This window comes from Liolophura sinensis, unplaced genomic scaffold (assembly GCF_032854445.1).
Source record: "Liolophura sinensis isolate JHLJ2023 unplaced genomic scaffold, CUHK_Ljap_v2 scaffold_23, whole genome shotgun sequence".
In the NCBI taxonomy this organism is placed as follows: domain Eukaryota; kingdom Metazoa; phylum Mollusca; class Polyplacophora; order Chitonida; family Chitonidae; genus Liolophura; species Liolophura sinensis.
In genome coordinates this window covers 197,899-216,967 of record NW_027017962.1, presented here as the reverse complement: position 1 = coordinate 216,967, position 19,069 = coordinate 197,899, and the positions used below count along the sequence as shown (strand labels likewise).

Below are 19,069 nucleotides of genomic sequence, written 5' to 3'. Positions count from 1 at the left end.
CATCGCTTCATGCCATCGTACCATCGCTTCATGCCATCATGTCGTCACTTCCTGACATGGTGCCATCACTTCGTGCCATCGTGTCATCGCTTCGTGACACTTCGTGCCCTCTCCCTCTCAAGAGTACTCACGCGACCAGAGTTGTGCATTGTGGTCTTTATTTTCCGCTACTGATACTTGGCCAAAATGTTTTATCATTTGCTCAGCGTCGGGCGTTCATCCTTAAGCGTGTACACACAAAAGCGGAACTAATTATGACGTCACGCGAGGAAATGAGTTCTTGGTGTTGAAATCAAGCTTAAGGAGTTTAACATAATGAATAATAAAAAATATTCTCACAGCATTTTCCTTAGAATATTATTAAGGTTCAACATATTGCGCAGAGCTTGTGGTGTTACGTGTCACTAACGACAGGCAATTTTGGTGGAGAGTATGACTGATTTTACAAATTAAGTCCGATGTCACGATGATGTGAAGCGATGGCACGATGGCACCAAGTGATATACTTGTCAGTCAAGAATAGCTGTTGTTACCAGCATTACGGGACTGCATATAGTATACGGTGGCTTTTCAGTGCCAGGCAAAATCATTTAAATTATTTTTACCTATATACTGTACAGTTTATGGGCAAAGTTAGTTTATGAAAATGTATTTTCACACAATATATTTTTTGACAAAGAAAATGATTTTCAGTCTCAGAGAAAATTTCCTCTTGGTGAAATATTTTTCCAGTAAAAAGTAATTCCTTAAGTAGGAAAAAAATTCTTTATAGATGAGTTATTTTCTGTCATACACAGCATTTTCTTTCGTAAACCTCATGACTAATTTTGCTGACAAAACCATTTGAGAAGTGACCATATTAGCACGTATATTAACATATTAATATACAGCTCATATTGGCTTCCTCTCCGGCTGTACGTGGGAAGGTCTGCAGCAACTTGAGGATGGTCGTGCATTTCTCCCGGGCTCTGCGCGGTCGCCTCTCGCCGTAATGCTGGCCGCTGTCACATTTATGTGAAATATTCTTGAGTACAGTGTAAAATACCAATCAAATAAATAAACAGATTAGTGTATAGGCTTATGGAGAAAACACAAGAAGTTCAAATGAAGTTTAGTATAAGGTCTACACATGTAGGAGTGCCTATTTATACTTTTAATCCGAAGTTATATATCACTGTTTTTCGTTTGTTTTTTTTGTTTTTTGGGGGGGGGCGGGGGGGGGGGCGGGTCTGTAGGCCTGAGTCGTTATGAAAAGTCGGGTGAGCAGTCACATACCACGAACAGGAGGTTCAGGGATCACGAAATGATCTTAGACTTAAGTAAAAAATCCAATCATTGAACTTGGTATGTTCCTTACCGTTGTTTCAGCTGAAATTTGTCTTACTCTAACTTACCCAGGATTAATGTTGCCAAGCAATACTTTAACCTCCTTACGTAAGAAATAAAAATTTTAAAGTGACTAGAAATTTTGACTTACGTCTTAAGAACGCTTCGTGATCCCTGGGCCTGATCATGATATGGCTCAATCTCCTCACGCGATTGCTCTTAAATGGGAATTCCCCTACGCTCACAGGCCGGGGGAATCCCTGTGGCTATGTACTTGGTTTACCGAGGTCGGTCGCCTGAGCGATAAATAGCATGGCACCACTCGCCTGAGGTTATCGCTTTCCACCAATCAGGAAATGGCTTGACGTCTAACCCTTGAAGTTAATTCCACATGAATCATGGCGGCAGACAGTAGCTCTTCGTCTGAGGTCTTCCAACCTCCTCGAAACATCCAAGATGTGGCGCATGTTTCCAGCATGGAGCAGTACCGGAAGATGTACAAACAATCGGTGGAGGACCCATCTTCATTTTGGGGAGAAATCGCCAAGCAGTTTTACTGGAAAACACCGCCGGCATCGGACGGGCGAAAGTTCTTCGACTTCAACTTCGACCACACAAAAGGTCCAATTTTCGTCAAATGGATGGAAGGGGCCACAACCAACATCTGTTACAACGCTTTAGATCGGCACATTGAAAATGGTTTAGGCGATAAAATAGCATTCTATTGGTGAGTGTTTAGTTTGAAATGCGACTGGCCATGTCATGTATTAACCAGTGAATGCATAATCCATTAAGCACTGGCGCGCTACTTAGTGAGGAGGTGTGCAACAACAACACCAGGTAACATGTCATTAGTCCATAGCACCATGAGATTAGCCCACCGTATTAAGTTTACCTCAGTTTAGTAAGTATCTTAAGTCCATACAGTGTTTAGCTATACCCCCCCCCCTCCCCCTTCCTCACCTCCCTGGTATTAACAGGTGAGCTGTGATACATAGCATTGTTTTTGCAATAAGAGGTCATAATGACATTGTAGAGTAAACCAGAGTAGAGTGATCAATAGCTGACCGGTACCTCCGTCAGTAGAGGTGTAGTCTACATAAAGCCAGGCCACACCTGTTCCCTGAATGCTAAAAAGCTGTTTTAATTTACTCCCTCTGTACTTTGATACAGCACTGCAGCTCTCCTTTTGTATATACACTATGCTTTCTGATTAGTAGAGAGCTACTGAGTAAATGTTAAACTCAGTAACATGGCTGTTTAGACATGGATAAATGGCTAAACATAAGGGCCGAGGTGGTTAGGGTGCCAGCAAGTGTAGTGACCCAGCAGCCTCGCACTAATGCTGTCACTGGGTTTCTCTCCAGGCATAGGTGGGAAGGTCTGTTAGAAACCTGCGGATGGTTGTTGGTTTCCCTCAGGCTGTGCAAGGTTTCATCCCACCATAATGATTGTGTAAATAAAATACACTTGAGTACGGCGTAAAACAAAAATGAAATAACGTTAAATAAATTGGCTTATCTTTACAGATACAAGGTAACTAAGGGCCTTCTAATCAATAAAATCACCTGTTTTCAATAAAGCTATATCTTTCACCACCTTTCAGGGTCTAGCTATCATACACTACTAATATTTATGCTCCGTGCATAAATGCTGTCTTAGACTGAATCACGCCATATCGTCTTGTTCTAGATTGTACTTGATCTGCCCAATGTCTGCTCAATTTCATCAGCGTATAAAATAGCAGAACAGCTGCTCTGCTATTTCTTGTATGTACTTAGTCTTTACCTTTTACCTTTACCTTTGTTCAGTTTTTCTTTGATGTCTACTGTTTTGTTTGTCATAAAATTCTGAGGTAGGAATATATATTTACTCGTCCTATCCACCTGGAAAAGTAAGACCATAGCTTATAAACCTGTAAGATCTCCTCAACCTCAGTCACTCAGTGTTTATAGACATCTCCTGCAGAGTACCTGACTGTCCAATTGTTTTAACTGTACTTGAGCAGAGTACTGTTTTTGTGGTGCCGAATAATGTGCCATAGTATAGTCAGAATACATATATATGTACCCAGTAAATCAAGACATTTGATGGAGCTCAGTGACCTGTGAATTAAGCCACATCCAGACTATCCAACATCACCCTACTTTTGTTGACTCAACAAGAATCAGCTGGAAGTTGACTCAACAAATTGTGCCATGTTGAGTAGTCTGGACGAGTTCAACTTTGTTCAACAACACTCAACACCATCCAACATTGCTGAATCAGAAATGTGCATGTGTATGTTTTGTCAGCAAATTGAGTGAAAGTAGCCAATCAGCAGGTGTATAGAAAGACTGTCTCAAAGAACATGACATGGGCAAAAAGGTGGCACCAAAGAAGAAAGAGAGAAACTGGTCACACAATGAGACAGTTTTGTTGACAAAGGAGTATGAAAAATACACTTGCCTTTACAACACTGTCTCTAAAGATTACAAAGACAGGGACAAAAGAAAATCATTGTGTCTCATGCAATGGAGAGAAACATGACACTATCTGAAATAATGGGATCTGTATTTAGGTAAGTGCTTCTTTTTCACTATGAGTGATGAAAAACATAGTAAAACAGGAAGTGAAAAATAAACAAACTTGTGTTAAATTCCAACTAAAGCTTTAGTAGGGCCCTAGATTTGAGTGTTGGTTGGGTTTCATTCAACGAACGTATATTTAATGATGGCCTGGGATAAGTTTGACTGAGAGATAACAGTGTAGTGTACATGTAGTCTAATCATGTCACTCAGATTATGCCATTGATACCTACATGTATAGTCTGTGTCATGAGAAATAACAGTGTAGTGTACATGTAGTCTAATCATGTCACTCAGATTATGCCATTGATACCTACATGTATAGTCTGTGTCATGAGAAATAACAGTGTAGTGTACATGTAGTCTAATCATGTCACTCAGATTATGCCATTGATACCTACATGTATAGTCTGTGTCATGAGACATAACAGTGTAGTGTACATGTAGTCTAATCATGTCACTCAGATTATGCCATTGATACCTACATGTATAGTCTGTGTCATGAGAAATAACAATGTAGTGTACATGTAGTCTAATCATGTCACTCAGATTATGCCATTGATACCTACATGTATAGTCTGTGTCATGAGAAATAACAGTGTAGTGTACATGTAGTCTAATCATGTCACTCAGATTATGCCATTGATACCTACATATATAGTCTGTGTCATGAGACATAACAGTGTAGTGTACATGTAGTCTAATCATGTCACTCAGATTATGCCATTGATACCTACATGTATAGTCTGTGTCATGAGAAATAACAGTGTAGTGTACATGTAGTCTAATCATGTCACTCAGATTATGCCATTGGTACCTACATGTATAGTCTGTGTCATGAGAAATAACAGTGTAGTGTACATGTAGTCTAATCATGTCACTCAGATTATGCCATTGATACCTACATGTATAGTCTGTGTCATGAGAAATAACAGTGTAGTGTACATGTAGTCTAATCATGTCACTCAGATTATACCATTGATACCTACATGTATAGTCTGTGTCATGAGAAATAACAGTGTAGTGTACATGTAGTCTAATCATGTCACTCAGATTATGCCATTGATACCTACATGTATAGTCTGTGTCATGAGAAATAACAGTGTAGTGTACGTGTAGTCTAATCATGTCACTCAGATTATGCCATTGATACCTACATGTATAGTCTGTCACAATGACCTGTGTTGTACAGAGTAAGTCAACCGTGGAGGTACACTGCTGGTAGTTTGGTACTTAAACTGTACTTTTACAGGATTAAATCTACATAGATATGTATTGATACAGACTGTTGTACTGAGCCACAACTGTACAGGGCTATACACAGAAACATGTTACACTCAGCAGTAATCCTGTTGCACTCAGCAACAATCATGTTACACTCAGCAACAATTCTGTTACACACAGCAACAAACATGTTACACTCAGTGACAAACGTGTACATACAATTTGTAGATTAGATAATTATTGGCTTAACGTCTGTTGCCTAAGTTTAAATTTAAAAGAGAACAAAAAAATGGAATAAAGGACAGCCCAAAACAGACAGTTCTTTCTGGAGAATTTGAAAACTTGACTGGAAATGTGATGGATTGCATAGAGTTAGCTTGACATAGCACGTTGTCTTATTCTCCACGTATGAAGGAACATATAGTTAATTACCCTGACATAGCTAAGTGTTTGGGGTGTGTACACAGAGAGGGCACTACCCAGAGTAGAGATGTGAGGCACTGGCTCCAGCTGACACCTGTTGTTTGCTCAACAAATATCCACAAATATTTCCAATTTGCTGGGCAAGCGTTTGTGGCGACTTGTAACATGAGAAACATAGATCATACTGACTCCTGTAATGCATAAACGTTTGCACAGTCTGCCATGGGCGTAATGTTGTATAGTTGCATAGCTATTTTGTTCTTCATGTTCTGACAAATGCCAGCATTCATCTTAACCCCATGCCAGCTGGTCAGTTTATGTGCAGTCAGCTGGTCAGTTTACGTGCGGCCAGCTGGTCAGTTTACGTGCGGCCAGCTGGTCAGTTTACGTGCGGCCAGCTGGTCAGTTTATGTGTGGCCAGCTGGTCAGTTTACGTGCGGCCAGCAGGCCAGTTTACGTGCGGCCAGCTGGTCAGTTTACGTGCGACCAGCTGGTCAGTTTACGTGCGACCAGCTGGTCAGTTTACGGGCGGCCAGCTGGTCAGTTTACGTGCGACCAGGGTACGTGGCGGGATTGGGATTACACTGCGACATCTCGCAGTCAGTCGTCATCAAGCCATGCTCACATAATCTTTCTATTTATGTATTATCAGGTCATGCAGACTCCCCTAAAGGCAGTTGGCTGGTTAATACATTATATATGATTGACAGCTTTTGCCTTAACCGTCATTTCTCCTGGAGCATAGTTCAGAAAACAAGTACATTAAAGATAAACCTCTGAAGTGCTTAGGCTTTGTTGGGCAAATGACCATGTAACTAAATGATATTTAACATGTAACAAAGATCTTCTATATATTTGATCAAGACATTCCACAAGAAATAAGCGTTTTGAGACTATGAAAAATAAATGGTGCATAGTGTTTCTGAAAAAAAACAACTCTTAGAATTTGGAACTATAACTTTGCAGACCTTCCTCATATATGCTAAGGTATCAAATGCTGGCTGGAATGACGTGGAATGACCAAGCTGTTTTAGACACGATAAGTGTCTGAGCTGCAAAGGGACTGGCGGTATTCTAGGAAAAGTACATTGTAAATGACAGGTTGTATGACTCATCCAAGAAGATTATGAAGTATGGAAGCGTAGGTGGATCCATACGGGACGAGGTGTACACAAGTTTGGTATTTCAAGCTTTTAAGAGTGATGACCTCGTCAAATTTCATTTTAGGCCGTATAAAACAACATGGAAGTGGATAACAAACATCAAGCATCCGTTCATGTGTGTGTGTGCTGTATGCAACGTCATCTCTGTGATGACCTGGCTTCAGTGGAAATGATCTTTTTACAGTATTAGGAGCCTAAAAACAAGTGAATTCACCTAACATTTTGACCCCTGCGTGTATGTCTGTGTGTTTTATAGTCATTGAAATGTTGAAATAATTGATGGTATGTGTTCATGGTGTGTTTGCAGGGAAGGCAATGACCCCGAGGATGTTGGGAAGATCACCTACAGCCAGCTGAGGGAGGAAGTCTGCAAGTTTGCCAATGTTCTCAAGGGCTTGGGTCAGTGTGGCTCTATACAATTGTCTAAATCTCTGATACAAAATGTCTAATCAAGTTGTTAGTCTGAATGTAAATGTAGTGTTAATCTGGTCTGTATACCTGTTAGCAGGTGATCATGCAGCGGCATAAATAAATTCAGTGCTAATCCTTTGAACTTTGTCTTTAGTGGTTGAGAAGTATGAGTGAAAACTTTTTGAGTACAACTGTATGACTCCAAGCATGCCGTAGTGGTTGGCATAGAAGGTTGAGTAAATTCCTCACAAAGTTTTTAGCTCCCCTGTATAAAGTAGGTGTGTAGCTTATGTTGTACCCTCAGTGTTGGCGTCGGCATCCAGTAATGTAAAGGGCAACTTAAACCGAATGTTAGGGAGGGTATGTTAGAAAGTGCTGCGGGTATTGAGCTCAGGGTTTGCACATATGCAGAGCACATTAGCACGAGGGCGATATTCCATTGTTGATTGGGTGTGTGCATATTAAATACCATAAATTACTGAATTCCTACTTAGTGTATCGTGTATAAGAATTAATGTTAAACAAAATGTTAGGGGTGGTATCTGAAAAGTACTGCATTTACTGAGCTCAGAGTTTGCACACATAAAGAGCAGATAGCATGAGGGGTATTTTCCTTCTTTGATTGGGTGTGTGCATATTAAATACCATAAATTACTGAATTCCTACTTAGTGTATCGTGTATAAGAATTAATGTTAAACAAAATGTTAGGGGTGGTATCTGAAAAGTACTGCATTTACTGAGCTCAAAGTTTGCACACATGAAGAGCAGATAGCATGAGGGGCATATTCCATCGTCGATTTGGTGTGTACATAGTGAGGACCGTATAGTACTGAATTCCTGACGATCGCTTGCTGATTGTGGGGCCTGGAGTTTAAATCTCCCTTAGACTCTTACCGAGCACACACTTTACTGCAGGCATCTGCGTCATCACCTGGAGTTTTAGTATCCCTTGGTCTCACACTGAGCACAGACCATTGATGTCTACGTCATCACCTGGAGTTTTAGTTTCCCATGATCTGTGACTGAGAATGCATTTTTGCTTTCTGCTTCATCACATGGAGGTTTAGTCTCTCTTGGTTTCTGACTCAGCACACACTTTCGGCTTCATCACTTGGAACTCTGATCTGTCCTGTCTGACTCCCTGGGTCTCTGACTGAGAACGCACTTTTGGCTTCCATCACATGGAGCTCTGATGTCTCTTGATGTCTGACTCATAACACACTTTTGTCTTCATCATCTCTGATCTCTCTTGGTGTCTGACTCAGCACACACTTTTGTCTTTATCACTCGGAGGCCAAATGTCTCTTGGTGTCTGACTCCGCACACACTTTTGGCTTCATCATCTCTGATCTCTCTTGGTGTCTGACTCGGCACACACTTGTTGGCTTCATCATCTCTGATCTCTCTTGGTGTCTGACTCGGCACACGCTGTTGGCTTCATTGCCTGGAGTTTTAATCTCTCTTGGTCTCAGCACTACCTTTGATTAGTCATCATTCACCCATAAAGCACATTAGCATGAGGTAAATGTAAATAAAATGGTGTTCCCTTTTTGTTTTCAGGTCTCAAGAAGGGGGATAGAGTGGCCATTTACATGCCCATGATCATAGAATTGACGGTGGCCATGCTAGCATGTGCTCGCATTGGGATTATCCACTCCATTGTGGTAAGAAATTATCTAGCATGTGCTTACATAGGGATTATCCACTCCATTGTGGTAAGAGATTATCTGGCATGTGCTCACATAGGGATTATCCACTCCATTGTGGTAAGAGATTATCTAGCATGTGCTTACATAGGGATTATCCACTCCATTGTGGTAAGAGATAATCTGGCATGTGCTTACATAGGGATTATCCACTCCATTGTGATAAAAAAGAATCTGTTTAAATAATGAAGTGATATGAATAGTTTTGTTGTTGCTGTGTATATGTCTGTTTTCTTGTTATATCCATATCCTTACAGATATATATGAACATGTATGCGTGTTGACACATAGACTTGCACTTGCTCCTCTTATCTGTAATTTATGTCTAGTTATTTAGATAAATTCATATCACCGGACATGTACGTGTGTATTTAGGTATATATTTATCTGCCTTTTGCATGGTTATATGATGTACTTTATCCATGTGTTAAGTTCCTCCGTGTTGAGCTTCAGCAGAATAACTGAGGTATTTCACATAGAGTTTAGCCAATTATTCTGCATAGCCTATGCCATGATTTGTGTCTGGTTGTGATTCATGGTGATTGGGAACAGCCGCGTGGCACTGGGGTAGGGGGAGTTTGTTCACAGGGTTGTGCATATAAGTGACAAAACAAATAAACACGTTCACGCTTCACTGAGCAATGAGTAACATCTCTACATCTACTACAAGAATGGGTAGTTCAAGTATGGTCTGCAAGAGCAAGTTGTACCAAAACACACGGACTGAGCTTTGATGACGGAGGGGTAACAAACAGTCCTACCTTGACAACCATGCAGGTTTATCTTTTAGTCTAAAGTAACGAAATTCCTCATATGCGTTTTAGAAGCTAATTTACAATTATAAATACAACACTTCCCTGCAACATCCAACCTTTCGCACAGTTCTGGGTATACTGTTTGAAGTTTCAACATAGCTGAGGAGACCCACCAATCACATCAGCTGCTCGATCTGCCCACCTGATGTTTGGCAAGCGTTTCTAATTCTTCCCATTGAAATGGATTACATGTGTTTTGTAAACCACTGAAATACCTGACTTCATGACTTTACTATGGCAGTACTGAAATGATTTAGTAGCAACGTCAAAAGCAGTCTCAGGAAAATGTACGTGCATTTCACTGTGTGTAAATGCATGGACCTCGGTCTGCTAGTCTACATTTGGCAGATTTCACCTTCGTGACGACTATTCCAAGGGGCAGGTCAATGAAAATAAATTCACCTAATTGGTCAGTGTTGAAATCAGTAAGCTGTCAGTTTCCTGTAGATACTGTCAATCTGGTCCAGTGCATGGCAATCTGCCGTCACCAGAATAGGAGAATGATGTTTGAACACATGGAAACTTTGCCGTAGTGTGTTTTACTGAAGGTACCCAATTTGATAAGGCAGGAAAATAGAATTTTTCTGAAATGGATGGAGAGTTTTAATAGTAACAAAATAACACGTGCATGAGACGCTGCAGACTCCACTGCTGTTTTACGAGAGCTTGATGACTGATGCTTACCAATCAGACCTGTATTGCTGAAATACAGTTGTATGCTGATTTATTAAATTTATTCATGGAGTAACACTGTTCCCAGGATAACGCTATCTTTGGGCAACCTCCACATAACCTGAACAATTATGCATTCACCTATTTAATGGAGGCTGGCAAGTGTAGCCCGCAAATTCAGACTTTCAACCTGACAAATACTATTTTGGTTTGCCAGTTAACATGGACATGCTTTGAAACATTTTTGGAATTTACAGGTTTGTTGCCATTTTCGCCTGATACTTTCTTCATTTTAAGTGATGAGTAAAAATAAAGGTGTGACTGATGGGCAAGTCTTCAGGTCTCTCTGTCAAGCAGTTGACCTTATGTGATGCAGATCAGCAACCTAAGCCTTTAATGAAGTTTAAATGGGGGTGGGTGTTGGCTAATCATCTCATATGCCATGCTGCCCCAACTCAGAATGTGCAAAACTGATGTGACTGATGGGAAACATCTTAAATCTTAAATGGGTTCTTACAGGCAACAAACTCTATAAACACCCTTCTCTCAGTCCATGCCTGGGGTGTTCACCCTTGAGGCAAGGGCCAGCAGCCAGACCGTCACTGAGGATTACTGTACAGCTGGGGCCTGATCACTCTCCCCTGTCATCTCCACCGGCAACTCAAGTCAGCTAAACTTTGCAGCTAGAAATTTTCAGCTAAACTCTATGTGAAAGAGAGTACATGTAATAAGCATCTTGTTTCACGATACTTGTACTAGTTTGTCTTGGAACTTTGACATCACACAGGACTGACAGGTGCTCAACCGTTGGACTGATACACTACCAGTACTTGTACATGTCATTTATAGGGGATCCCACATATAATGTCTGTTTTATAAACTAGGCCCAGTTCATTTTCATCAGGCACCTGTGTCATTTATGGATGCCACACATACATGTATTGTTTATCACCCTGATCATTTGAACAGCTAGTCATGCTTTAAGTCCATTACTTATTTAGAAACATGCAAGCCACCAGCTCGTGTTTTCCCGTGATTGTGTCAGCCACAGGCTTTAATACTCATACCAGCACCTTGCATGAATTCAACTACTACTCGCAGATTTCCCACTAAGTCCTTGATATGGTAGATGTTGAGTCTAGTTGGGGCAGGAGGGGGGGGGGGGGGGGCGTCGGGGGTGGCAGATCGAGTCTTCTAATGACTTATGAGATGATTAAGTCTCATGTTCTGATGGAGTTCCTGCGCTCTCTGCTGTGGCATTTTGTCAGGACACTGTTCAGGCGGCTGGTCAGGTGTGTGGGACTTTCTCTGCACTCGACCAGGTGTTCTGTGGGTACATACATGTATATATGACCATGAAGTAACATCATATGAGTCAGAGTAAAATATTCCAGATTACATCACGAAAACATCAATCAAACAAATAAATAACAAGAAAATCCAGTGTGTTACCTGTCGCAGTGCCACTCATTGATCAGGTTGACACATTCTGCCACTGGCTCAGGCGTATGTAATACTGGCTTAGTCAGGAGGTTTTGTCTAACGGACGGTCAGTCAGATCGATGACACCTTGTCCTTTAACATGGGCCAGTGACATAACAAGAAGCCTGAGCAATAGATAAAAAGTGCTGTAAACTGCTATAACTAAGTTACACTTATGATATCTGCAGGCTTATCTCTTCATACTTTATTGTCCCGGCATACCTGCTGATTGTTGGTTTCTCTCTGCCCGATTTCCTCCCACCATAATGTTGGCGGGCGCCTTGTAAGTGAAATATTCTTGAGTACGGCGTAAAAGACCAATTAAATAAATAAATAAATACTTTATTGTCAATGTGTTTTCAAGTGCTCATGATATTGACTCAAACTCAAGACAGCAACAAGAATTGCAGATGAGCGAGTTTGTGTACTGTCCAAGTAAACACCCTCTTCCCAACAGCCGGTGTGTAGCTGCGTTTCATTGGTTGATGCAGCTTGTAAATAGTTTTGGTGTAGGGATTCCCCAAGTAGGCCTGTGACTGAACACTGCGTACATGTATATCGGCAGGCAAACTGAATAAATATGACGATGTACATGTACATGTACATGTATACCCACTGATGTGATGATGTATTTGCACATGTGCATGTATACCCACTGATGTGATGATATACATGTACATGTATATGTATAGCCGCTGATATGATGATGTATGTGTACATGTACATGTATACCCACTGATGTGATGATATACGTGTACATGTACATCAGCTGATGTGATGATATATGTGTACATGTACATGTATACCCACTGATATGATGATATATGTGTACATGTATACCCACTGATATGATGATATACGTGTACATGTACATGTATACCCACTGATATGACGATATACGTGTACATGTATACCCACTGATATGATGATATACATGTACATGTATACCCACTGATATGATGATATACGTGTACATGTATACCCACTGATATGATGATATACGTGTACATGTACATGTATACCCACTGATATTATGAGGACATAACAAATATATTGCCTTTCATTTGTGTGTGAACACTTTAATACATGTAGCATATGTGCTGATCCCTGAAGTGGATTGTTTGTTCTTAATTTATGCTTTACTTCATTCTTCTTAGTAGTTGCTGTGTTTATGATCGTGTCCCATTTCTGATGTTTTTTCCACCCAGGCTTACATCTCTTTGATAGTGGACATCTTCTAATCAGATATCGGACTGTGTACCGTGTGATCATGTGTTGCCCTGACTAACCCTATATTCTTCCCTCCGTAGTTTGGTGGCTACTCTCAGAGTTCTCTGGCAGACTGTGTACTGTGTGGTGGTGTGTTGCCCTGACTAACCCTGTCCTCTTCCCACCCTGGTTTGGTGGTTTGGTGGTTACCTTCAGAGTTCTCTGACAGACTGTGTACTGTGTGGTGATATGTTGCCCTGTACTCTTCCTCCCTAGTTTGGTGACTACTCCCAGAGTTCTCTGGCAGACCATGTACTGTGTAGTGATATGTTGCCCTGACTAACCCTGTACTCTTCCTCCCTAGTTTGGGGCAACACGCAGAGTTCTCTGACAGACTGTGTACTGTATGATAATGTGTTGCCCTGACTAACCCTGTACTCTTCCTCCCTAGTTTGGTGGCTACTCCCAGAGTTCTCTGGCAGACCATGTACTGTGTGGTGATATGTTGCCCTGACTAACCCTGTACTCTTCCTCCCTAGTTTGTGGCTACTCTCAGAGTTCTCTGACAGACTGTGTACTGTATGATGTGTTGCCCTGACTAACCATGTACTCTTCCTCCCTAGTTTGGTGGCTACTCCCAGAGTTCTCTGGCAGACCGTGTACTGTGTGGTGATATGTTGCCCTGACTAACCCTGTACTCTTCCTCCCTAGTTTGTGGCTACTCTCAGAGTTCTCTGACAGACTGTGTACTGTATGATGTGTTGCCCTGACTAACCCTGTACTCTTCCTCCCTAGTTTGGTGGCTACTCCCAGAGTTCTCTGGCAGACCGTGTACTGGGGGCTGAGGCCCTGTGCCTGGTGCTGGCAGGTTAGGCTCAATCTACTATTATTTCTCATTGCAACTTTCACTTTCATTTCAGTCGTGCGGATAGTTAGCTCTGTTTGCCTTGGCTCTGTACAAAGTTAAAGTATAAGTAGTTTTTGTCCTAGCCTTTTCAGTGGCTATTCCTCAGTGTCACAGTGTTGGACATCATTTAGGACGTGTGCTTGTACAAGTAGACTAGTACATGTACGTGCTTGTTTACATTGAGCATGTACAAGTAGACTAGTACGTGTACATCCATGAAAAACCTATATTAGTAAATTATTAGTAGTACACATAGATTTAGCTTTCAATACTTTTTGTTTCCCAGGCAGACTTTATATATGCATGTGGTTTCTAATCCATCCCCTGTTTGTGACGGTGGTGTGTGTTCCCTTAGGGTGCTGTCAATGGTGTGTGAAACGCGCATATAAATGAACTCACATATTTTCATACAACCTGTAAATGATTGAACAGATCGCATAAACCAGGTACATACGTATGTATGTGTAGATATGTCCATGTAATCTCACAGGGCAGATAAACAGGCACCTAAGCTGGGAGGCTGCAGGGACTGCATGTGAGAAGCATGTTTTGTGCATGTGTACAGTGTATGTACAGGTGTACAGCATGACTTTGATAAGATTTATTCTGATATTAACTAGCATTAATCCTCTGTACAGGGCATTGTGCCTGTAGTCATTACTTGTTTATTTTGGTTTATGTGATTAGTTTTGTAGGCAAAAGGATTTTACCAAGATTCCTGCAGAAATTGTCCGATGTGAATGGCAGTTTGTTGTTCTTAAGAGTTTTGTTGACTTTGACACCTGGTCAGATGTTTCACTTACTTTGATCTGAAAGTTGGTCAACAGAATGGTATGTTGTACATGTACATAGTAAATCATCTGTGAGTGAAGTGACATGAAGTGGATTCAAAGCTTCAATTCAGCATGAAATACAAAATAGTGTAGAAGAATTTTATGTCTTTTTTTTCTATTGTGTGTTAGTATATGTATGTATTCTGTTTTGCTTATCTTCGTAATTCCCCATGTACATGTATGCTGACCTCGTTAGGGATTGCAGGTTTCAGGTGTTCCCCACGTACATGTATGCTGACCTCATTAGGGATTGCAGGTTTCAGGTGTTCCCCACATACATGTATGCTGACCTTGTTAGAGATTGCAGGTTTCAGGCATTCCCCACATACATGTATGCTGAGGGATTGCAGGTTTCAGTTGTTCCCCACGTACATGTATGCTGACCTCCTTAGGGATTGCAGGTTTCAGGTGTTCCCCACGTACATGTATGCTGACCTCGTTAGGGATTGCAGGTTTCAGGTGTTCCCCACGTACATGTATGCTGACTTCGTTAGGGATTGCAGGTTTCAGGTGTTCCCCACGTACATGTATGCTGACCTTGTTAGGGATTGCAGGTTTCAGGCATTCCCCACATACATGTATGCTGACCTTGTTAGGGATTGCAGGTTTCAGTCATTCCCCACATACATGGATGCTGACCTTGTTAGGGATTGCAGGTTTCAGGCATTCCCCACATACATGTATGCTGACCTTGTTAGAGATTGCAGGTTTCAGTTGTTCCCCATGTACATGTATGCTAACTTCGTTAGGGATTGCAGGTTTCAGGTGTTCCCCTTGTACATGTATGCTGACCTCGTTAGGGATTGCAGGTTTCAGTTGTTCCCCATGTACATGTATGCTGACCTCGTTAGGGATTGCAGGTTTCAGGCATTCCCCACATACATGTATGCTGACTTCGTTAGGGATTTCAGGTTTCAGGTATTTCCCACATACATGTATGCTGACCTTGTTAGGGATTGCAGGTTTCAGGCATTCCCCACATACATGTATGCTGACCTTGTTAGAGATTGCAGGTTTCAGGTGTTCCCCATGCACATGTATGCTGACTTCGTTAGGGATTGCAGGTTTCAGGTGTTCCCCTTGTACATGTATGCTGACTTCGTTAGGGATTGCAGGTTTCAGGTGTTCCCTATGTACATGTATGCTGACCTTGTTAGGAATTGCAGGTTTCAGGCATTCCCCACGTACATGTATGCTGACCTCGTTAGGAATTGCAGGTTTCAGGTGTTCCCCACGTACATGTATGCTGACTTCGTTAGGGATTGCAGGTTTCAGGTGTTCCCCACGTACATGTATGCTGACCTCGTTAGGGATTGCAGGTTTCAGTCATTCCCCACGTACATGTATGCTGACCTTGTTAGGGATTGCAGGTTTCAGGTGTTCCCCACGTACATGTATGCTGACTTCGTTAGGGATTGCAGGTTTCAGGTGTTCCCCACATACATGTATGCTGACCTTGTTAGGGATTGCAGGTTTCAGGCATTCCCCACGTACATGTATGCTGACCTCGTTAGAGATTGCAGGTTTCACTTGTTCCCCACGTACATGTATGCTGACTTCGTTAGGGATTGCAGGTTTCAGGCATTCCCCATGTACATGTATGCTGACCTTGTTAGGGATTGCAGGTTTCATTTGTTCCCCACGTACATGTATGTTGACTTCGTTAGGGATTGCAGGTTTCAGGTGTTCCCCACATACATGTATTCTGAGGGATTGCAGGTTTCAGGTGTTCCCCTTGTACATGTATGCTGACCTCGTTAGGGATTGCAGGTTTCAGTTGTTCCCCATGTACATGTATGCTGACCTCGTTAGGGATTGCAGGTTTCAGGTGTTCCCCTTGTACATGTATGCTGACCTCGTTAGGGATTGCAGGTTTCAGGCATTCCCCATGTACATGTATGCTGACCTTGTTAGGGATTGCAGGTTTCAGTTGTTCCCCACGTACATGTATGCTGACCTTGTTAGGGATTGCAGATTTCAGGTGTTCCCCACATACATGTATGCTGAGGGATTGAAGGTTTCAGGCATTCCCCACATACATGTATGCTGACCTCATTAGAGATTGCAGGTTTCAGGTGTTCCCCACATACATGTATGCTGAGGGATTGAAGGTTTCAGGCATTCCCCACATACATGTATGCTGACCTCATTAGGGATTGCAGGTTTCAGTTGTTCCCCACGTACATGTATGCTGACCTCGTTAGGGATTGCAGGTTTCAGTTGTTCCCCACATACATGTATGCTGACCTGGTTAGGGATTGCAGGTTTCAGTTGTTCCCCACATACATGTATGCTGAGGGATTGAAGGTTTCAGTTGTTCCCCACATACATGTATGCTGACCTCGTTAGGGATTGCAGGTTTCAGTTGTTCCCCACATACATGTATGCTGACCTCGTTAGGGATTGCAGGTTTTAGGTGTTCCCCACATAAATGTATGCTGACCTTGTTAGGGATTGCAGGTTTCAGGCATTCCCCACATACATGTATGCTGACTTCGTTAGGGATTTCAGGTTTCAGGTATTTCCCACATACATGTATGCTGACCTTGTTAGGGATTGCAGGTTTCAGGCATTCCCCACATACATGTATGCTGACCTTGTTAGAGATTGCAGGTTTCAGGTGTTCCCCATGCACAAGTATGCTGACTTCGTTAGGGATTGCAGGTTTCAGGGGTTCCCCTTGTACATGTATGCTGACTTCGTTAGGGATTGTAGGTTTCAGGTGTTCCCCATGTACATGTATGCTGACCTTGTTAGGAATTGCAGGTTTCAGGCATTCCCCACGTACATGTATGCTGACCTTGTTAGGGATTGCAGGTTTCAGGTGTTCCCCACGTACATGTATGCTGACTTCGTTAGGGATTGCAGGTTTCAGGTGTTCCCCACATACATGTATGCTGACCTTGTTAGGGATTGCAGGTTTCAGGCATTCCCCACGTACATGTATGCTGACCTCGTTAGGGATTGCAGGTTTCACTTGTTCCCCACGTACATGTATGCTGACTTCGTTAGGGATTGCAGGTTTCAGGCATTCCCCATGTACATGTATGCTGACCTCGTTAGGGATTGCAGGTTTCATTTGTTCCCCACGTACATGTATGCTGACTTCGTTAGGGATTGCAGGTTTCAGGTGTTCCCCACATACATGTATTATGAGGGATTGCAGGTTTCAGGTGTTCCCCTTGTACATGTATGCTGACCTCGTTAGGGATTGCAGGTTTCAGTTGTTCCCCATGTACATGTATGCTGACCTCGTTAGAGATTGCAGGTTTCAGGTGTTCCCCTTGTACATGTATGCTGACCTCGTTAGGGATTGCAGGTTTCAGGTGTTCCCCATGTACATGTATGCTGACCTTGTTAGGGATTGCAGGTTTCAGGCATTCCCCACGTACATGTATGCTGACCTTGTTAGGGATTGCAGGTTTCAGGTGTTCCCCACATACATGTATGCTGAGGGATTGAAGGTTTCAGGCATTCCCCACATACATGTATGCTGACCTCATTAGGGATTGCAGGTTTCAGTTGTTCCCCACGTACATGTATGCTGACCTTGTTAGGGATTGCACGTTTCAGTTGTTCCCCACATACATGTATGCTGACCTGGTTAGGGATTGCAGGTTTCAGTTGTTCCCCACATACATGTATGCTGACCTCGTTAGGGATTGAAGGTTTCAGTTGTTCCCCACATACATGTATGCTGACCTCGTTAGGGATTGCAGGTTTCAGTTGTTCCCCATGTACATGTATGCTGACCTTGTTAGGGATTGCAGGTTTTAGGTGTTCCCCACATACATGTATGCTGACCTTGTTAGGGATTGCACGTTTCAGTTGTTCCCCATGTACATGTATGCTGACCTTGTTAGGGATTGCAGGTTTCAGGCATTCCCCACGTACATGTATGCTGACCTCGTTAGGGATTGCAGGTTTCAGGCATTCCCCACATACATGTATGCTGACCTTGTTAGGGATTGCAGGTTTCAGGTGTTCCCCACATACATGTATGCTGAGGGATTGCAGGTTTCAGTTGTTCCCCACATACATGTATGCTGACCTCATTAGGGATTGCAGGTTTCAGGTGTTCAGAATTGTATTAAGAGTTAGACCTGATCCTACCTCTAGGATCGACTGAAATTCCATTGTTCGTTACATGTAACATGTTCAGTCTCACTGATATAAACAATTGTGACTTACCCTAATCCCTTAACCTTTTCACACATGAAAGATCAACTTTCAGTGCAGTTTATGCACATTTTTAATTTGATTTTGGAGACAAATTGGCTAGTTTCAGGGATTTATAAAACATATAATTTATCAGTTAACACAGAATAAT

General features: G+C 42.1%; 1 protein-coding gene across 1 annotated transcript in view; it reads left to right on the top strand.

Moving 5' to 3' along the window:
- The first annotated feature begins 1,725 nt into the window (after positions 1-1,725).
- Positions 1,726-19,069, top strand: part of LOC135481333 (acetyl-coenzyme A synthetase, cytoplasmic-like) — a 43,093-nt gene continuing 25,749 nt past the window's right edge. Inside the window, exons 1-3 of the mRNA XM_064761171.1 lie at positions 1,726-2,053; positions 7,011-7,102; positions 8,676-8,779. Of these exons, the coding sequence (XP_064617241.1) occupies positions 1,803-2,053; positions 7,011-7,102; positions 8,676-8,779 (447 nt within the window). The 5' untranslated portion in view covers positions 1,726-1,802. The remainder of the gene's footprint in view (positions 2,054-7,010; positions 7,103-8,675; positions 8,780-19,069) is intronic.